This window comes from Phragmites australis, chromosome 5 (genome assembly GCF_958298935.1).
Source record: "Phragmites australis chromosome 5, lpPhrAust1.1, whole genome shotgun sequence".
Classification (NCBI taxonomy): domain Eukaryota; kingdom Viridiplantae; phylum Streptophyta; class Magnoliopsida; order Poales; family Poaceae; genus Phragmites; species Phragmites australis.
This window is the reverse complement of record NC_084925.1, coordinates 3339659-3361980: the sequence shown is the minus strand read 5'-3', so window position 1 is coordinate 3361980 and position 22322 is coordinate 3339659. Positions and strand designations below refer to the sequence as shown.

Genomic DNA, 22322 nt, shown 5'->3' with positions numbered 1-22322 from the left:
GTACGTCTCCACCGGGTTAGATAAGCCTAATACAGGCAATCAATGATGCTGTAAGTGTCGGATTCAGTCTCAAAGTCATACACATGTATGCACTGAGATTCGGGACTCGAAGATTGAGGTGCTAGTGTAATTTCCTGTTTCCTTTTCCTTAAAAAATGTCAAAAACGAGAACTGATAAACCTGGACGCATGCCAGAGATTGATTCTATTGAAATTGCAATCATGTTAGCAGGCGCCAACTGGCTAAAGGGACGAATCTCGGTTCAGTGTGTTTTTATTTCTAAGATCTAACCCAACTGGTGCCTGATTGACGGACGGCAGTTGATCCGAAGTTCCGAACTGATATCGATTCTGTAAACGGTGTCTCTCTTCTGGATGGAAGTGCTAATATTTTAGATAGTAATTATCTAAAGGCTGCTATTACTTGGTCTAAAAAAGGCTGCTATGATATTAATAATGTGAAAATCCTGATTCACACGCGTTTACGAGCGACCAACTTATATATCACACGTAGTTCACGTAACATACCAAGTCACGGTCCACAGAAAACTTTTTTTATAACTTTTTTCTCAAAACTTTACTCGATAACTTTTTTGACACAACTTTTGAGCCATAATTTTAAAGAAAACTTTCAAAAAAAGAAAAATTACAGAGAGAAAAAACTTTCTAAAAAAAGTAAGTTTTGAACTGTCAGGGGACGTCCGTGAGCTGCCCCTCCTGGCGCGCGCGTGAACTTCTGAGTAAACTTTCTGTTAACTTTTTTTTTTTAATTTTTCTCATACAAACTTTTTCCGTAAAACTTTTATCATATAAAGTTTTCTAAAAATAGAAAGACATGTGAGAAATATTTTTCGGAAAAAGGAAAGAGTGGAGGGACTATCGGGAGATTGGCATGCTGACATGCTGACCCGCGCTAATTAGCGGCGTCCTTGATAATGTGACTTAAAAAAGCTCGGGTTCTCTGTCTTCAAAATTTACTTATAATCCAATCTACAAATGGGGCGAGCCCGTATTAATATTTCTCGTTTTAATTCGTGTGGTCTAAATATTTTAATATGGTGAGTTTAGTACTTAGATTAGTATTTTAAATAGGTTAGGGTAAATTTATAAGTCTTTACCCTCCAAACATAATACTTACAGGTTAATCCTTTTACATAAAACTATAACAAATATTTAAAAAATATGTTATGCGTATATAAGCCTACCTTACATGTGGGTTGAACTGTAAGTAAATTTTAGTGACAGGATGTTATAAGGTACTATGATTTCAGCCAAATCATCAACTCTAAAATCTCAACATTTAACTCCTAAGTTAGCTATGAAAAAGAGAAGTTCAGAACTCACTCTTGAAGGAGTACAGTAGCAGCTATCTCCACAAATATAAAACATGTAGCTGCTGCAAATGACCTTTTTCCCCCCTACCAAATTTCAATTGTGAAGCACAAATTAAAGTCACTCATACAAGAGCCACCAAAGATCATGGTAGGATGTATAAAACAGATCCCCTCACCAACTGCAGCTGCTGTCGTTTTGCAGTCTGCATCAGCCACCAACCGCCGATCAGAAGTCTGATCAGAGTCAGAGAGCACCGGTGTCCTGGGTGATTGTTTATGCAGTCGGATGCTGGCCCGTGATTCGGTGATGCCGAGCAGAGCGGCTGGATGCCTGGATGTCTTGTTGTGCGTTAGTTGGTGCCTCCCTCCAAGGCTGTGTTGCTGCATCATCAGTTTGGTTTGGTGATTAGATTTAAGCCTGGTTGATCACTTGAGCGACATGGAATTTGATGCAAAGGTTTGTCATGCTTGCAAACTTATTATGCTTCGACGCTCCTGAACGAAAGTGTGGTCATGCATAATAACCCCATCGAAACTGCGATTTGCAAATTTATTCCTTTGGCAGATTTTCGTTACAAAATGTACATGAAAAGCTGAAGTATATATATATAGAGCATGTTTGGTAGTGTTTCAGTTTATTTTTTAGCTGGGTATTCTAGCTCTATGAATTTGTAGAGCTAGAGCTATGGGTATATCGAGAGTATTTAAGTGAGTTATTTTATTTCTATTTTAAATAAAAAATAGAGATTTAAATTATTTTATCTTAGCCTACCAACATAATATCTACTATGAAATGTCAGAGATATCTCTAACAATGAATCCAGAGTGTATCGAACGAAAGGTACGTTGATAAGTGTTTCTTTATAGTTGGATCAGATGTTCACGAGAATACGAGAATTTATTTATATTTAGACCTCCCGTAGGATAATAACTTTATATTATTTTTATTTTTTAATTAGATAAACTTATTATCGAATGTTCCTCTTTATAAACAGTATCCTTCCCTTTATATAACAAAAGGAAAATAAGTAAGTACAAACAGACCACGTCAAAACTCTCTGCAGAAGACCTACTCAGTATCGTAAGAACCGAAGGGGCAAAATTGAAAACTATCAAGGGAAAGTAGCAAAAAGGCCCACAAGGGCCCGGGCCTTGTAGGAAATATTTCTCGCAATTTGCAAGCGCACCACCAACTTTCCATTTCCCAATATATTTTCCCAACTAGCAGAAAAAGCCGAGGCCACCACCAAACCACGGACGAACGAGCCCGGCGAGAGAGCGGAAGCGGCGCCGCCGAGCAATCGATCTCTTCCCTCCTCCGCCGCCTGATCATGGCTATGGCCGCCTCCTCCCGGCTGCTCTGGGCGTCCCGCGCCGCCGCCTACCTCAGGATCTCCCCCTTCCCCAGGCCCTTCTCCACCGGTACATACCTTTCCCTCCTCCTCGTCGCCACCTTGCCCCCGTTCCTTGCCTGGGCATATGACTTGTGTTCGGTCCTCTGGTTCCTGGGATCACGGGTCCCTTGTGTTGAAATGGCACGATATTGTTGTCTGCTCATCGAAAATATCGGATTCGGGGAGCGATTCTTGATTATTATTATTTTCGTTTCGGTGGTGATTCGGCCATAACTCTCCGCGGGCATCGGGCGGAGTTTTACTGCCACCGTTCTTTATCTCGGCTGCTTTGATCCTCCTGCGGTGAAAGATTTCGTCTTTTATTTCCGCTGTTCTCACTTCCCCCCTTTTTTTCAGTGCTGAAGGATCTGAAGTATGCTGACACTCATGAATGGGCGAAGGTTGAGGGCGATTCAGCAACTGTTGGCATTACTGACCATGCCCAGGTTGATACATCTATACATTTGTATAACTGTTAAGTGTGTACAAATTTAGGTGTTTGTTCTACCATATGTTAGATCATCCAGTGCTTCCTTCGGTACCTATACTGACATACATAACACGTGCAATCTACTGCCTAACATTTTGAGTTCTGATATGTACTATCATGTTCAGCACATAGAGTCGGGGCTTGCAATGCTTAAGCTAGCAATGTGTTGTTTTCTTGCTTCCAGGACCATTTGGGTGATGTTGTGTATGTGGAGCTGCCAGAAGTTGGCACCAATGTATCCCAGGGGAAGAACTTCGGCGCTGTTGAAAGTGTGAAGGCAACCAGTGATATCAACTCACCGGTATCTGGAGAGGTCGTTGCAGTGAATGAGAAACTAAGTGAGGAACCTGGATTGGTAAGTTTTGACTCGTAGTTGCAAGAAATAGGCTGAAAAATAAACCTTCCTTTGGTAGACTAAACAACGTTATGATATGTATGCTGGTTATTTAATCTGCTTAGGTCAATGCAAGTCCATATGAGAAGGGATGGATTATCAAGGTGAAGCTCAGTGATTCCGGTGAGCTCAATTCGCTGATGGACGATGATAAGTACTCAAAATTCTGTGAGGAAGAAGACAAGCATTAAACAATTAAGAGTGGCTTCTAAACATCAAGAACCTGTGTTTCGAGCTTTATCAATGCTTGTGCTGTACCACCAAACACTTTGCGTCTTGAAAGCCACTGTCGCAAACTGGCAAAGGTGCATCACATGGAATAAATTAGTTTTAGTATTTGCCTATTCTACAAGGGCGTGCAATTTTAACTTGTGAAGGACATGAGTTTTGTTATTTCCTTGTAGTATTGCACCCAATTTTAACTATATCTCCGTTTGATTCCTTGGTATACAAGTTGTTTGTTCCTCTTATAGATGGTACAGAAGGTGAAGGCTCGTTATTATTCTTATGCATAGTTTGCGAATAAGGGATGCTAGCAAGCTGATTTGTGTTTAATCAGTGGCATTGCATGTTTGGATTCACTAAAAGACGTTTTTGATGTTTATGAAATCGTGATTGTATAAATGAGATAACCGACATAATTCAGCAAGAATGATACGAAATTCTTCAAAAATCGGAATATAGTGTCAGATTATGGCAAGCCCCAGGCTACTTATCTAATTCCTGAGCTCAGTTGTTGCACAGACAGATAAAGTAAATCCATGGCCTTTGCAACACTGCAAATAGCTGCTAGGTACATACATCAGGTGCTGCAAAAGATCTATTATAGCTTCTCTGGTGAACGATGATAAGTCAGATAACAACTTCGGATCACATTCTTACCAAAGATAGATGCCGACAGAGTGAGTAACTGGGTATAACCATGTAAGATTTGTTTAAAAAAACCCAGTATTACAAGAACATACACATATAGGCACTTATCACCAGAACGCCAGCTTTTTGTCAGAGAAACAGCAGGTGTTTGCTCATTGCCAGGATCTAACAATAAATCATAAAAACTAGCATTAAACAAACATTATCCACGTCAGCTTAAATGCAATATCCTAGAAGATGAAAAATAGTTGTACTATTACAACTGTATCAAAATCTCGCCAGGAAAACACAAAAGGTCTCAAGCTGGTCTCGACGAAACAGAACTTGTCTCACGCTTTGATGTTCCAATTGTGTGCTGATCGTGGGCCGCTTGTAATCCCCTCGTAGTATTGTGATGGCAGCTTTCCTTTGTTCCACGCTTTCACAAACTTTAGGAACAGATCACGAGCAGACTCTGAAGAAAGATCTGAGAAATATTTGCTTTTTTCTTCCTTCAACCAGGTTGCGAACTCATTGTTCTTTGCAAAGTAGTCATCTTTGGATATTTCTTTGAAGCCCTGTTTCAGCAGGAAAAAAAATGAGAAACATAGAAAACTCAAGGTGAAAGAAAGGGGTGGCCAAGGAAAAAGAGACCGAGTTCAGTACATGTCAATCACTTATGTCTTGGCAAGGACATACATACCCTGCTTAAAAAAAGGGGGGCATCCCTATTCGTCCACTAAAATACATATTTATGTTCTTACTTCTTAACAACTTGCTACTTTTGATGTAAAAAAATCCTCATTACTAATTTTCTCGAATTCCAGTTAATCAGAAAACGATAGATGACATGAACTAACCTACGTACAAACACCATGGTTGTGAAGATCTTTCCAGGCATGTACATACTAATATACATACTAATGTTCCCATCAGATACAGCACAAAAAGTTGCGCAAAAGAGAGCATTAACCTAAACAGAACTAAGAACCTTGACTCACATCATTATTTCAGGTCAATGGTAATAACAAATCATGTTATTCAAATTCATTCTTCATAAGAGAAACACATTCTGGCATGTTTTGATCTTCTGTTCAGCCTACAGATGAGAAACACGTTCTGGCAAGTTTCCATGAGACTCCATTGTCCAGGACAACACAGTGGACTTACACTTTGGCTATGAATGATACTTGTAGAAATTTGTGATACCTTAACCTAGATGCATTCTCTCAGGATATACCTAAAATAGAAACAAGTTCTAGTTCGGTACTACTTCTAAGGTAAGCCAACACTCTTCCTCAGTTTGGTTCTATTTCAGACGAATGCTCATGTTCAAGACACTTATACCCATGAAAAGCTCAAGCTTCTCCAACAATTTATCTGCAAAAAGTGGAGTACTGAAGTGCTAACGAGTTTAGAAACTTCAAAATCAATCCTACGCAACTATTTAGTGATATCTGATAAAACAGAGTATAGCGTTTAGAGAACTCACTGCAACCTTGTCTTTCTGCTTGCTCTTCTCCTTCTCCTTGGAATGCCTCTCCTTGGAATCCCTCTCTGTCAACACATATATTTAAACACACGTCAAGACCAAATTTAGCAAAGCCCCCATTTCACATAAGTAACCTACTGCACAAATTTACTCCACTTAAAATACACAAGCTAAGATATAACAAGAATTGCAACGACAAAATGTAGTGATCATAATTTCAGATAAAGAGAATAGAAGCTGTTCAAGGGCAAAAAAAAAAAACAACAAGAACTCGCAGTGCCTTGTAAAGATAAAAGAACTCAAACCTCTGCCTTTGTCCCTGTCGCTGTGCTTGCTCTTCTTCCTCTTCTTGTGCCTATCCTCCACCTCCTCCTCCCTGTCGGGACGGCTGCTCCTCCTGCTCTCCTTCTTGTCCCGCCTCTTGCGCTCCCTCCCCTCTTCCTCCCCTGAACCATCCAAGAAAAGAAGATCGACACTTTGTAGAGAAAAAACACAGATGGATGCAACCGCGAGAGAGGATAGGAATCTCTGGGCACCTGAGGAGGGAGAAGAGCGGCGCTTCCTCGACTTGCCCTCGCCGCCCATCGTCGCCGCCGGCCTCCTCGTCCGAGGGAAGGAAGGGCACCGCAAGTTGGCTTTTTTCTTCCTTTTCTTTTTCTTTTTGACCACTATTAAGTTTGGGCTTTGTGTTGGGCCAAAATGGAAGAGAGGCCCATATATTTTTGGCCCAACAAGTGATCGGCCTTCGCAGTGAGTGGATCGGGAACAGACAGTAATTCAGCCGAGTGCCGGGGCTTGTAAGAAAAATTACCCGTTGGATCCTCGCCGTGCATACTCGATCGAATGGTTGACAGCGAGTCCTGAACGTAATAATACAGTGCAGTTCAATGGAACAGCTCGCGAGTAAAATTATCAGTTCCTATCCAATTCCTATGCGGACTTTTTTTTTTGTGTATGCTATTATTACGAAGTGCCGATAACCAAGCCTTTGGTAATTGTACCCTCATTATTTAGGATCATTCAAAATTTGCTCATTGTGGGTCTCATTAAGGTGCATTTTTCTTTTAGGATAGACGATGTACCCGTCGATAACGAGATATTTTTGTTTTCAGTAGACATTATGTGAGTGTATACGTGTGATGGTGTAAGTGTGTGTATATGTCTACGTGTTGTACTGATGTTTCTTAAAAAATTTCCTACACCGATCAATGTATCCGATTAATTACTAATGGAACAGCACATAAACGTATATCCAAAATAAATTGCTTCACACTCCATGATTCGATCATACATCACAGAAGCACTCAAGTAAAGCTTAGATATCATCACATTGCACAGACAGATATTGTCCATAAACCTAGCTCATATAAATGACAGAACCAACATACTAATTCACCATGCAACATATATATGACAGTACGTTTTAACCAAATAACATGCTGGCGAGTTATCATAGGTACACAGCTGAATTACAAATATATCCATACACTACATGCATATATTATTTTTATTTCCCAGATAGACGAACCCAATTGACACGGGCTCTCAATACCCAAACCAACAAGCTAGTCCTCGAATTAGTTCCACTGCGTTCATGCATGCATCCTCTCCTTCCCATCATCAACCGATCGATCATGCATCATATAAACATGCACGAATGGATACTAGTTAATCTGCAAACAACAAAGAAAAATTCATAGGATCACTATCAACAGAGAAAGAACGTATATTTTTCCCTCGTGGTTTGAATAGATTGATGCGATTAAGTATATATACACACCTGAGTGATCAGATGTGTGGAGCTAGTAGTAGTGTGCATGGCTGGCTGAGCTTACCACAGCTGCAGGCCGTGGCCATGGAGGCCGCCGCACGCCGGGTCCTGCAGGTTCGGCTGCGTCGGCTGCAGCCGGAACCCGCCGTGCAGCTGCTGCTGCGGCGCAGACGTCAGCAGCTGCAGCGCCGTGCTCGACGACTCCTCGCCGTAGTACGCGGCCTGCCCGAAGGCCGCCGCCGGCAGCATCGCCAGCGGCGCCATCTCCCCCATCTTCACGTCGCCGCCGGCCACCGCCTGCTGGTTCTCGTTGATCTGAATGATCAAAACGCCATTAGTTAATCGTGCACGCAAGATATACACACAATTAAGGTTGAAGAAACATTTCTTGAATCTGCTTAATTGATTACCATGCGGCACAGGAAGCTGTTCTGGTCTTCCAAGATGTGCTCCTGTCGATTAATCAATTGCACAACCGATCAATCATTCATAAATCACACGCATGTCATATCGACATTAGTGGGATAAAAAAGAGAGGCATGTATTCAAAAGCATGCAAGGTCTGTTGATGATTGAATTACCTTACGACGCAGGTTGTCAAGCTGTTGGTTCAGGAGCTGATGCTGCAAGCATTATATTGCACATCGTCGTCACGGTTACAAGAGTCGGATATTGATCAGCTAGTTATCAGTGCTTTCATAGAACTGACACCAATTATTTGATGTGCTGCACTGCATGCAACCTCAAGAATTGAACTGGTACTACGTACCTTTCTTGCGCGGACCTTGGTGACGGAGAACTCGAGCTGCTGCTCGAGGTCGTTGATGTCGGCGAGGGTGAGGGAGGAGAGGTCGTCGCCGGTGTACCTCCTGATGCCCGTCTCCAGATTGTCCATCTCGTTCCTCATCCGTGTCATCTCCACAAATATTTGCTGCAGTACAATTTCTATTGTTTAGCATGCATATATAAGCGGTAATCAGTTACTAATTTATTAAGTGTTCAAGCAGCTGTGTCGTCGTACCTGATCGTGGTTTATCTCCTCAAAGTGGCTGTTGGTAGCGCCCTGATACTTCTCAATGAGCTCCCTCAAGCTGATGTGTCAAACATCGCAACAAGCATGCATGCCAGCAAATTAGTAATCTGATTAGCAGAGTACAAGCGTGCGATTTACAGGTCCACTTATGAGTAATATATTTAATCCTCTGAGGCTAATTAATCTCAGTCAGATAAATTACTCGAGCGAGGAATTTGTCGTGAGTAATTTCTCGATGATATATATGTATGAACAGAATGACGACATGGTACAAATGAGATGCTATCTCTTGTTCAAATTTACTTTTTTTCTTGTTTGTTGAATTTATGCAGCCAGCATCCATGCGTGTACTTGTCAACGTCGACCTGGCATTTCGGGTACCGAGTTTGCACGAATTATACTGATATTTGATTTATACGCGCCTTAATTCACAAAGTAAAGAAACTCGTATATAAAGAAAGTAATTCAGTTTTTATTTTTGTGTTTTCTATAAGAAAGAAAAAAGAAAAAAAGAAAAAGTTTTATTTATTGCAACATGCTACACATTCTTCTGTTATGTCAGTGCCCATATAATTAATTATAATTTGCTTAGTAATTCATTTTTATTATGAGGAAACCACTTCACTTATGAGAAAACAAGGGAGCTAATATATATTACTAGATTGCTCTTTAAGAACTTTTAGGATCTTGCAGATCTTGCGACATAGATCAGTAACTTAGGACCATGCATATGTATAACATCAATCAATAACTCTCAAATTCTCAGTTAAACTAATAATAATAACTCCACAAATCTTAGACCCAAAAACAAGTTAGTTCTCAAGAAATTACAAAGAGCACGAGGGTATATATATGTGATGCTTTAGTACCAATAATTATGCTTGTGTCTATTTTGATCATAAATCCTTGGCAATTCAGCAAAGAAATCAAGGGATATCTGTCACTTAATCAAGGGATATAGTACAGAGGCACTGCAGAACTTAAATTAAAGAAGGTAGGGAGGAGTCAAGAAAAAAAAAGGGGGAAATCGAATATATATGCGTGCTTAATCATGCTTGAACATACTACAGGTTCCCCTAAAAAAAACGAAACATAGTACAGGATATACACTACAGATCATCGAATGATCAGAAAATTCTTGAGGCAAAGAAAACAAAAGGGGAAAACGTACACAAGGCCAGTAATTGATTGTTTCTGCAAAGCGTAAACACAAGGTAGAAAGAACAAACAAAAAGATTATTGTGTTCGAGAAACAAGAAACTGATCTAACGGCACTTCAGGTTGAACAGCTAGCAGGCATGACCAACTGAGATATGAGGGAGAGAAATAAAAAGGCCGATGAAGCCTAACCTGCAGGTAGGGCTGCAGTACTCGAACATCTTGCCGGTGCTGGAGAAGATGACCACCCCGACGCGCGCGTCGCACAGCACGGCGAGCTCGTTGGCCTTCTTGAGCAACCCTCCCCGGCGCTTGGAGAAGGTGACCTGCCGGTTCGTCGCGTTCTCGATCCTCTTGATCTCGATCTTTCCACGGCCCATGGCTACCGGATCCAAGCAACACGCTCGTCTCTAGCTAGCTGCTTGGAGATCAGGATGCAAGTCACAATACTTTTCTTTCTCTGGCCTGCATGAGGAAGCAAACAAATAAAGGATTAGTTAGCGTACTAATGGATGAATCAATCGAATATTGTTAATTGGAATCATTATCATGTGGCACTTATGAGCTCAAAATGAACCTAGCAGTCACATAAAGAAAATCTAATTAAAGGGCACAATCAGAAGTAGAAATTTTATCTGCTTCTCTTGTAGTGAAGGATGAAGAACTAGAAAAGCTAGGTTCCATTTTTCTTGAATTAATCTCAAATAGATGGATGTAGCTAGAGAGAGAGAGAGAGAGAGAGAGAGAGAGAGAGAGAGAGAGAGAGCTAGGTCAATACCTTGTGAAGTGCTTGCTTCAAAGGCTAAGGAAGGCTAAGGCAGGAGGGCAGAACGAGGGACATATATAGAAGGAGAGTAACGTGCAAAGTGGTAACCGGCCGGCCTCTCTCCTCCCTATCCTCCTGCCTATGTAAATGTGCTCATAAGAAGTAACACTTGACCTTTAACTGTGAGGCCAAAGCATGACAAATTGTTACTAATGCTTTTCCCTGCTGGCTGCAGATTTGCCATCTAATGTGTATGTAGTTAAGGCTTTTCATACGTACTTTGGTAGATTTACCATGCAGGTAAATATAAATAGTTTATCTAAACTCTCTCTATATATATAGATAGCTAATGTCTTCCTTTGTTTAATTATTGGTGCAGGTTTACCGTTGCAATGCATGCATGCGTGTGTGTTTACAGGGGCTAGCTTGAGTCACTCAACGAGTCAAAGCGCGTACGAAATACCCAAATGATGAGCATGACCAGTCCATGCATATGCACGCTAGCTTCTCTCGCATCTCTGCATACAATGATGCGGTTCCTGCACATATGCACGAGAGCCCTGTGACGCACACTCTTCAGAACGCAGCACACACAAATTAAGCAGGCTAATTCTTCAGATCAGCCTGCACTGCAATGCGTATAGCTTCCTGCTCATCATGGCCGCAGGCCGCTCATGCATGCCTGATGCATTAGAGTAGGGTTTTTTTACTGGTACCGGAGGTCACCGTATATGATTTATATCAGATATATTAGATATATCAAGCAAAATTAAAATACAATACTAGTAATCATATTAAACTTCACTGGTAGAACCGATAAACCGGATATATCGGATATACCAGACCAAATTTTTTTTCCCAACATCAGAGTGCTGCACTGCAGTCTTCACTGCGCAATTAATTGAATTAGCTTGTTGCAGCACTGTGCAGCGAGGGCATGGGAGTGCGATCGAGGAGGCGTGTAAGCTCGCGGCAACCATCGATCGATCTGCATGCCCTCACAAGGCACCATGGAAAGCAACGTCGTCGAGCCCAGTAGTGTATGTGGACTTGTAACCACCCTCTGACCGCGTGGCCCCGCCCGGTCTCCTCCACCTTGTCCATCTCGGCAGGTTCTCGCGGTGGCCACGAGGAGCCAGAGACAGGGACGCTTGCCGCTTATGGCAGCTGAGCCAAGAAACCCTAGCCAGCAAATTGCAATCGCAATGGCTATAGCTGCTTGCCTTGATGGGGACCGCATGCCACCTTGTTCCACATGGGGTGCTGGGGTTGGCCTGCGCTCCTGATTTGGGAGGGAGGAAAATTTTCCTAATAATTTCTTTCTCCCAGAGTCATTTGATCGATCTCCCCGGCCATGATGTAGTCTTGGCTAGGGTTTATCCATGCATGTGTCAAGTTCTGCGAGGTTTCGTGTTTTACGCGGATTTGACAGTAGCCAAATTACTGAGAATGCAAGGGATATATTGCATCATGCATGCGATCTAGGCTTAATTTGTATATCCCTTTATATTTGATGTGATTTAACTTCAGCGATTTTAATTTCTTGGCGCATCTCAAATTCAGGTATGGATGCTTGAGGTATGCACAACTTATAACTATCCATTTGTTTCTTTGCAAAAAAGAAAAAGAAAACTATCCATTTGTTTGAGAAATTGCTAACCAATTCGGTCTTAATTATCATATTTTGACAAGCCAAAGTAAGTATAAAATCCTTTTCATGGGTTAACCAATTCAGTATTATAGAAGAAAATGAAATTGCTAACTAGTTATCCTAACAAATCTTAAGGGAAGTTACCATTGTGGGAGATCATGTCTCGATTAGTAATGCTAAAGTAAAATCTGGGGGGCGGAAGATATTAATACACTTGCATTTGTACCTATTCATGTTCATGATTCAAATGTTAACAGTGCCATTTCTGAGCACATATATATGCACAGAGAGCAAACATATGAGCAAGCACAAAAACTTGAGTTCATCAGAACTGTGTAAACATGCTAGTTGTTTTTTTAGAAAAATCTTACATTAACCAAATGTTATCAGATGCACAATCTTACCCATATATGATCGGCCACCTCCTCATTTTCACACCCAAACAAAATTTTATTTATATGTTCCATGACTACCTGCATGTTGTGTATATATAGAAGAAGATGATTTCCATTTATGTAGTGATGATAGTGAAAAGAAACTGCCTCTTTATATAGCTGATGCATGAAGTGGTAGAACAAACCATAGAGTCCAAGTGCTCAACAACTCTCATAACTTTCTTATGTTGATGACAACTCAAGATTCCTTCTCTGATCTATTTAAGTACAAATTCAGAGAGTACAAGTGTTAAAGTTAGTCCAATCACTCTATTACTAGTTCAGACCAAGAAGTAAGATATACATTAAAATAAAAACTACTTGTATTTTTTTTTACTGTACTCGAGCCAGATGGTTTTGTCTTTTGCAAAAAAGCCATATGGTTGTTTTTTTTTTCCATCCCATTAATGGTCAAGATTGAACATGTGCAATGAGGTTCTCCACCACCCATAAATTCAGATACATAACATTGGAGAGGAGGGACAAGAATATGGCAGGATTTTAGCCCCTTGACCATGAACACTTGAGACATTCAGATCAACCTGCAGATGAGCTTTTTGTTATGGTTAGTTAGGCTGACATGTGAACACCATTGGATTCCATTTGCCATCTAGTTTTGTGAAATGAAATGGCCAAAAATGTAAAAGGTAATGGTGACTTCGTGGATGAGTTCAATAAGAAAATTCATATCTGCCATATACATGTATGTGAGCTGCAACAACCGCACCACTTTACAGCAATGACACTTATTGATGTGACAACTGCCAAATAATCACCAAAGATCACCGCTAGTATTTGTTGAAGGCAGATTTATGTGATGATGAAGTAAACATACTCTTACAAATTTGATAGCTGTCATAAATGGAGTCTAACTAGTGGATCCACCAATATTAGAAGCAACCTACAAAACATCAGCTTGTTTAACGTGGTACAGGTCAATACATGAATACATAATGTATCCTTCATTATGCATGCCCTCTTAAACTTGCCCATTTTGCTCAAGTTTTAGGTAGGAGTTCCTAAGTAATTGATTATCAAGAAAGACAATGATGTTAGACTGGCGTCCAGTTGATAGCTACAGCCTGACACTTGCAACAGGGTATGATTGCATCTACCATTGAGGAAAGGAAGACAGAGTAATGTTATCGTAGCAACAGCGGATTTCTTCTTACCCATATTCTCCTTATAACCTCAATATTTCACTTAAACTAGTAGCTTCTCTTAGACAGTTTTTGTGTGGCTATACATTCCTTGTAGCCTTTGTAATTAAAATCCAAACCACAAAAATTAAAAGATTCCTTGTTACTTACAATCTTAAAAAGAAATGACTTAAGGTTCTACTGACAAAAAATTCAGTAGGACACAGTGTTTTTTTTAAGGAAGGGCACAGTGTTTTTTTAAAGGAAGGACACAGTGATTAATTGGGGAGCTCCTATACAGGGGAGTCGCCGAAACAAGCTTCTGCATAAGACAGTCCAGCCCGAAGCGGCCAATTTTGGCCCAGGCGGTCGCTCGAGGTAACTATCTTTCTTCTTTTTTTCTAATCGTCACAAATTAATTCACTCCTGTCTATAGTTATGATTTTTGTCCTCATATATGCACTCAACATTTTGAAAGTCTTGATTCAATATGCTGAAAACCTTGTTCAACATTTTGAATATAATATTTCAACATTTCATTTAAAATGTTGAATTTTTCAAAAAAATATCAAAAATTAGAAAGATACACTCATATTAGATGTCATTTAGTTACATTAATTCTAAATAATACCGTAGTTTAAACAATTTCAAAAATAAATGTACGGTTTGAGAGAAAATATATTTTAAGTTTCAAAGTCAAACCACATCGCTCCCCTCCTCCCAGCCAATCATCATGCGGCATGTGTCCGCCCCATGCCTCAAGGCTGTGGAGTTGTCCTGTGTAATTGAATCTCAGTCGTCCGCTCCCGTCTCGCACCAATCTCAAACATTAACCTGCATGCAAGTCTAAAATTAATGAACAACCAACGTATAGGATTTCCAGAATAATTGACCCATGCATTTCATAGCCCAACAAAACAAGTTGCATGCCTTAGCCCATACAGGACCCTGGCTAATTAAACTCGTTAGGGGAAAATTAGAGAAACATGTTATGAACTCGGCAGTTGAAATTGGCGTGGACACTTGCCTAAACATAGTAAAGTAGGAATGAGAAAAGAAAAGAGTTCCTGGAGAATTCCCACGAGTTGTTGTCATCCAACACAGGGAGGAGTCCATATCCATGTATAAGACTTGTAAACGTAATTAGGAAATGTTCCTCTCCACCACCCATATAAATACAGGGAGTGGGGAGCCCTCTTGTACTCGCACCATTAAGATAAATAAAACAAGGATTAAAATTTTGTCTCCTTGTCCATGCTTCAATTAGTATTTGTTTATGTTCTTGATTAGATCATCGCAGGTTTCGTAACAAAACTGTTCTTATTCGGAAAAAAAAAAGGAGAAACACTCTCAAAAACCCGAATTAAATTAATTAGAGCCTACGAGTCGACTCCTCAACCTGAGCCAATCATGGTCACCTGACGGTGGCGCAACGAGAGCTCGAACCTTTTGAATGGCACCTGGGCGAGCATTTGTCACATCAGCTTCTACCGCAGCAGGATGGAAGGAGGTGCGGGAAGGAGATGAACACAGAGAGAGGGATGAGCCTGTGGGCCGCAAACATGAAGAGCAGGCGCGACAACCCAATACCCGCTACCCATCGGCTGATTGGGCCCTGTAATAGTCTAGCTGTTGTGTGATTGTCTGAGAGGGGCAAGACACTCTATGTGCGAGCGAGAGAGAAGAACATAGGTATGACTAGGACAATAAACCCAAAACCTCTCCTCAATATAATTTCTCTATCTTCCTCAATCTTTGTTTTTCTTCGTCCTCTCGAATCCTTCCTCTAGTCCGGCACTGATTGAGACTGTGACAATTGGTATCAGAGGCGGTGACTTGGAGTCACCCAATTACCTCAAGAAGCCATAGTACATCATGCGGGAGCAGCGGAAGGCCATGGAGACGGACAAAGCAATTGTGGGAGATCTCCAAAGCCTTGGCCACTCTTCCGGAATCCAACAAGACAATACTCGAGCCATTGATGGATCTAGCGAGGTGGAAGCCAAAGATCGACGTGACAGTGGATGACATCTGAGACGAGATCGAGGTGTTGCGAGTACAAGTGGAGCAGATCATGTGGAATCTGGTCTTGACCGTGAAGCCGGTTGACCTCCCTCCGATGATCGCGAAGCCACCACTGCTTATATGCTCCGATTCTACCTCACCTACCACCTGGGTGGAAGAAGGATGGTGACCATGCTTCCTGTAGGGCGTATCATGCTCCCGGACTGGACGACCACTTCCACACACAAGGGAACTAAGGGACGGCGATTGGGGAGAAATTGTCCCTATTTTTGCCTCCAGACATGGGTATGTGCTCATCCCCCAAATATGTTAGATGTTTTGATGCTAGAGGGGAAGGATCGTACAAGGCATGGGGTAGTCATTCTGTAGCCGCATCACCTAGAATGGATTTCGCTTTATTTGATGGGGGTAATCCGAGGGCTTGGAGTATAAAATGTGAGGCATACTTTAGAGTATTCAATGTGTAGGAGGAATTTTGGGTTAGTATCGCAACCTTGCATTTGGGTGGTAATGATGCGCTATGGATTTGGTTCAACGTACAGTATGTCAATTGGGGTGAGTTCATGAACTTGGTCTGTGAGAAGTTTGGGAAGGGAGAGTTCCAAAGTGTGATGTGTCAATTTTCCCATCTTCGTCAGTTAGACAGTGTTACACGGCACGCTGAGAAGTTCAATAGTTTGATGCACAGCCTAATGGCACCATCCCTCCTGGGATCCCCAGTTTTTCACCACTCAATTCCTAGATGGTCTTAGGGAGGACTTTTGAGCACATGTGATTTTACATCGACCCACCGAACTGGATAATGTGGTTTCTCTGGCATGTTTGCACAAAGAGGTCCTCAAGGCGTCCAGGCATAAAGAAAATTGTATGTTCAACCCACAGCTAGCATGGTCGAGCTCACGTACTGGCCTACCTATACCACCACCACCAAACAAGCCTAGAGGACAGCCGGTGCCACCGGTGGACGATCATCGAGGAATTGATGGCACTTGAGCAACCACCGACAAAGATCAGTTGGCTGCCCTTCGGACATATCGGCAAGCATAAGGTCTATGTATGAAATGCGGAGAGAAGTTGTCTTGCGATCACCATTGTGCTCCTACAGTGCAGATGCACGTGGTTGAAGAGATGATAGAGTTTTTGAGTGGGCAAGAGCGGCTGAATCCATTTTTGGATGGTGAACAGTCCTAGGTCGGTGATGGCAATCTAATGTCAATATCAATGGCGACAACCAGCAGGACTGAAGGGCCTCACACTATGCGTTTGCGTGGATTGATTCAGAAGAAGGAAGTATTGATGTTGATTGACTCAGGGAGTTCTCATAATTTTGTCAGTGTGTTTTGCTTCTCATCTGTTTGGGCTTCAGAGGCCTCATACACCTCTGTCAGTCAAAATAGCCAATGGTGGAATATCGTGCTGTCAATAAGAGATGGTTCAATGCCAGTGATGGATGCAAGGGATATCCTTTTGTAATGATCCCAAGTTGTTACCAATAGATGTATATGATGTCATTCTAGGGATGGAATGGTTGGAAACTCACAGCCACATGATTGTTCATCGGAAACACAACCTGCTGTCATTTGAGTATCATGGACAATTAGTCACATTGAGAGGTAACTAGTTGGATGAAAGAATGTGTCATATGATAACTGCAATGCAATTTTACCATCTGATGTGTAGAGATGCTATTGCCAAGGTGGTCCAATTGTGCAATATTGATCCAGCAGAACAACAGCCCCACTGCCAGTAGCCATTGTAAGGATTCTTCAAGAATTTGCTGATATGTTTACTGAACCGAAGGGACTGCCCCCTCAAAGACGCCATGACCACACCATTCCCTTACTTCCTAGAGCAAAACCCGTCAATATGAGGCCCTACGAATGCAGTCTAGCTCAGAAAATGAGATAGAACAACATGTAGCAGAGATGTTGGACCAGGGTATCATACAAAGGAGTAGCAGCCTTTATGCATCTCTAGTCTTATTGGTGCAAAAGAAGGACAACATATGGCACTTTTGTGTTGATTACAGGGGGTTGAATGTCATCACTGTGAAGAATAGGTTACCTCTGCCAATTATAGATGAGCTTCTAGATGAAGTGGTTGGTGCTTGCATATTTTCTAGCTTGGATATGAGGGCAAGATATCACCAAATTTGAAGGCATCTAGCATATGAACCTAAAACTGCCTTTAAGACCCACTATGGGCATTATGAATTCAAGGTAATGCCCTATGGTTTGGCAGGGGCTCCAACATCCTTTCAAACTGTGATGAACATAATTCTGGCACCTTAGTTGAGAAAGGAGGTCCTAGTATTTATTGATGACATCTTGATATATAGTAGGACTATGGAAGAATACTGTCAGATGCTGAAACAAATCTTCCAAGTTATGGCACAACAGCAGCTCAAGATCAAACATTCAAAATGCTCATTTGCTAAGGATAGACTCACTTATCTAGGGCATGTAATCAGTGCTGATGGTGTGGCCACAAATGACAAGAACATTGAGGTAGTTCAGAATTGGCCCACACCCACAAATGTGAAGAGAAGATTTTTTAACTTAGTTGGATATTACTACAAGTTTGTCAAAAAAATTGGTTTGATCTGTCATCCTCTCACAAATCTACTGAAGAAGCATTCTATTTTCATATGGACTACAGTTCATGAGGATGCTTTTATGGCACTGAAACAAGCATTGGTGTCAGCTCCTATTTTTGCCCTCCTAGATTTCTCCAAAACCTTTGTGATTAGAATTGATGCCTCATATAAAGGAATTGGGGCATTACTTGTGCAGGAGGGACACCCTATTGCATTCTTAAGCAAGGCATTAGGCCCACGAAATCAAATTTTGTCTACATATGAGAAGGAAGGTTTGGCTATACTCATGGTTGTGGATCATTGGAAACAGTACCTCCAAGGTGGTGAGTTTGTGATGTGTCCTGATCAAAGAAGTTTAGTCCACTTAGATGACCAGCATTTGGCAACTCCATGGTAACAGAAAATTATGACAAAGTTATTGGGACTCCAATTTAGATTGGTCTATAAGAAGGGGATTCGGAATAAGGATGTTGATGTATTGTCCAGATGTGCTCACAACCCAACTTCTGAAGTTTCTGATATAACTACTATTGTTTCAACTTGGCTAGAAGTTATCATCAAGGGCTATGAACAGGATCCTGCTACCCAGTCTCAAGTGGCAATTGCAAGATCATCTTCAAAAGAGTTTCAACTCAAGGATGGCTTGCTCAGGTACAAAGGATATGTCTGGGTTGGCAATAATCATGCAGTACACCATTCCATACTCACAGCCTTACATTCTAGTGCCGTGGGAGGCCACTCTGGGTTCCAAGTGACTTATGCTCAGGTAAGAAAGTTGTTTGCTTGGCCAGCAATGAAACAATGTGTCAAGACCTTTGTATCTAATTGTACAATTTGTATGCAACCAAAGACTGAGAGGTTCAAGTATCCATATCTTTTACAGCCATTACCAATTCTTGACACAACTTAGCAGGTGGTTTCATTGGATTTCATTGAAGGGTTGCCTAGCTCTACTGGGTACAACTGTATCCTCGTGGTGGTCAACAAACTCACGAAGTATGCCCATTTTTTAGCACTCACTCACCTTTTCTCTGCAGGATAGGTAGCAAAGCTGTACTTTGATAAAGTTTATAGGCTACATGGTATGCCTCAAGCTCTAATTTCTGATCGGGACCGCATCTTTACAAGTGCCTTGTGGAGGGAGCTATTCAAATTGGCTGGCACCACATTGTGTATGAGCTCGATATATCATCCTTAATCGGATGGACAAACCAAAATGATGAATCAATTCTTAAAGGGATATTTGCATTGTTTTGTGCACACCTGTCCAAAGAAATGGCAATCATGGTTATCGTTGACATAGTTTTGGTACAACACTTCACTCCATTCAGCATTGAGTTGTTCCCCTTTTGAGGTTCTCTATGGACATCCACCTCGCCACTTTGGGATTAAGAACACTGCAACTTGCTTCGTGCCAAATCTGATGGAACAGTGGTTCGAAGAATGACAACTGAAGCTTCAACTGTTGCGACAGCATCTCGAACGAGCACAGCAATGCATGAAGCATAAGGCGGACAAGCGTCGCTCTAAACGCTTGTTTCCTCCAGGCGACTTGGTCTTCATAAAGCTCCAACCCTATGTCCAATCTTCAATTGCTAACCATACCTTGTGCGGTAAAACCTTTTTCAATAAAATAATAATTCCAGGAAATCCTAAAATCCCAAAAATAGGTTTTTCTTATTTAGGAAAATTCTAAAAATTCTTTAATAAGTCACATAAAGGTTTTTAAATGTTTTCCAATAGAATAATTTTATAAAAATATTTTTAATTTTGTTTTATGTGTTTCAGTGATAAGATATATGTTTTAATTATGAAAATAATTAAAAAAATCTAGAATAATGTTAAATAGGTTTTATTTAATGATTTTAATGCTGGAAAAATAGTAAATAATATTGAAAAAGGTTTTCTCGAATATTTTCAATGATGGAAAAAATGATAAATCAGAAAAAGGGGTTTTATTTATTAAAATAATTCTAAATAATCTGTTTTAATTATTTTTAGTGTTTATTTAATTCCTAAAAATCCTTTTTAATTCTAAATAATTACAAGAAAATCCAAAAATTCCTAAAAAATTCCAGAAGCCTCCTAAAAATTCCTACACTCTTCTTTCACCCATCCAAAGCCATATATCCATTGTTGCAAGTCTGATCTAATCATTTCCTTTGCCAATAATTCACCAGAAATCATAAAAATAATAAATCAAGTTGTATTGTGTGTTTTTGGCTTGTTCTTAGTTCTTGGTGTTTATTGTCTTATTTTGTTTTGCAATTAGACGTCGACGTCCAGGAGGAGGAATTTGCAGGTTTCGAGGGCCAGGAGTTTGAGGACCCCGCTCAGCACCAGGGTGAAAGCAAGTTATCCTTAACACATTTCGATCTTAAGTTTCTAAATATTTTTGCTTTACAAAGTTGCACGCTTTTAAGTTGTCATGGAAACCCAATATAGGCTTGATTTAGTTTTCTCCACATCTACCTTGTCGCCTCGGTTTTGGTGGGTTCAAGGGTAGAACTGCTCAGCCATGCTTGGGAGTTGGATCACACTTGGTATAATAATTTTGATAATGGTTCTATGCAACGAGATAAAATGGTGATAATATTTTTAGCAACATGAAACTTAGGATCTGGACAAGTTTGGCATGTTGGTTGGCAAGTGGTGTGTTCCAGGCAGATTGTGGATTTTTGGTGATCTCCTTGTGTTGGATGATGGCGTTCTTGCACATACCACATTAAGGACCAATTCATGGTGTTATCGGACCAAGCTTTACAGTATAACCACAGGCCTAGTGTGGGACGGGCTTGGCTGACCAATTAGTTTTCTTCTAACATAGTATAGACCAGGTGGTGAAATGGGGAACAGATGAAATTTCCTTGGAACCATATGGTGCAAGAGGGGGCTTCTGTTGTTGAGGATATTTTTGTCACGCTGTAGTGAAACCTTAGTAGGTAGACACTTGTTAGGAGAAACTTTGTAAAGGGCTTGTAGTGATAATCCTAGCCGCACACCCCGGAAGTGTATACGTGTTTGATCGACACGGATATAATAGATAATCACGTCTTATGGGTAAAATGTACAACCTCTACATAGTGTAAAACTGATATATCAGTCGTGCTCACGGTAATGAGCGGCGAGGAATGTCACACATCATTAAAATTCACTATTTTGGATAACCTTGGGTTGATGGTTCATTCATGGTTGCGGGAACCATGTTTGAGGTGGTCAAGTTCGATTGAGGTGGTTTATTCATGTTTTATTAAATGTTTTCACTAATTTATATTTTTATGCAAATAAGCCCATGTAAGTTATATTATTGTGAATGTCTTCATTTCATCTCTTACCACGCTTGCAGAGTATGAGACGTACTCACACTTGCTATAACCATAATGCTCAGCCGGGAAAGATTTTGATGACTACTCCAAGAAAGACGTGGTGCTCTCCGTCGACTGCCTGCGAGAATGAAAGAATAAAACATCTACGCTAATTGCGGTTCTATTTGCTTTTTCGACCCTCGAATGTCAACTTGTAATGGTTAATAATGTTAAGTTGTGACAATGTGCTTTTTTATTATCATCTACGAAGTTTTTATATATTGAGTTTGATTCTTAGCTCAATATATGGTATGAGTATTGGTCTATCTTTAGACCGATCCCGACATAGCTCCATGATTAGAAACAAATTAGACTCCACTCAAGGATCGGGCCAACACGCGTTAAAGCCATATTTGTTTTAGTTTCGGATTATGGATTATGGCTTTTACAATCCAAAGCGGAAACAAACAGATATAAGATAGAATTAGA

The 22322-nt window shown here is 40.8% G+C and overlaps 3 protein-coding genes across 4 annotated transcripts; 1 reads left to right on the top strand and 2 right to left on the bottom strand.

Moving 5' to 3' along the window:
* Positions 1 to 2527: 2527 nt before the first annotated feature.
* LOC133918442 (glycine cleavage system H protein 2, mitochondrial-like) lies at positions 2528 to 4081 on the top strand. The gene is made up of 4 exons (XM_062362326.1): positions 2528 to 2755; positions 3085 to 3173; positions 3402 to 3572; positions 3677 to 4081. Exons 1-4 carry the CDS (start codon positions 2665 to 2667, stop codon positions 3800 to 3802), a joined length of 477 nt encoding a protein of 158 aa, XP_062218310.1. The 5' UTR covers positions 2528 to 2664; the 3' UTR covers positions 3803 to 4081.
* A 433-nt stretch (positions 4082 to 4514) lies between these two features.
* Positions 4515 to 6618, bottom strand: LOC133918441 (style cell-cycle inhibitor 1-A-like). 2 transcript variants are annotated; one of them, XM_062362324.1, is made up of 4 exons: positions 6492 to 6618; positions 6261 to 6401; positions 5956 to 6020; positions 4515 to 5041 (listed from the first exon to the last, which is right to left on the bottom strand). In XM_062362324.1, exons 1-4 carry the CDS (start codon positions 6538 to 6540, stop codon positions 4814 to 4816), a joined length of 483 nt encoding a protein of 160 aa, XP_062218308.1. In that variant the 5' UTR covers positions 6541 to 6618; the 3' UTR covers positions 4515 to 4813. The 2 variants fall into 2 exon arrangements, with proteins under 2 accessions (XP_062218308.1, XP_062218309.1); XM_062362325.1 differs by having other exon boundaries at positions 5962 to 6020.
* Positions 6619 to 7786: 1168 nt separating this feature from the next.
* LOC133917373 (MADS-box protein ZMM17-like) lies at positions 7787 to 10297 on the bottom strand. Its single transcript, XM_062361276.1, has 6 exons — positions 10110 to 10297; positions 8748 to 8817; positions 8496 to 8657; positions 8308 to 8349; positions 8137 to 8178; positions 7787 to 8041 (listed from the first exon to the last, which is right to left on the bottom strand). The coding sequence occupies exons 1-6, from the start codon at positions 10295 to 10297 to the stop codon at positions 7787 to 7789; spliced, it is 759 nt and encodes a 252-aa protein (XP_062217260.1).
* Positions 10298 to 22322: the final 12025 nt, after the last annotated feature.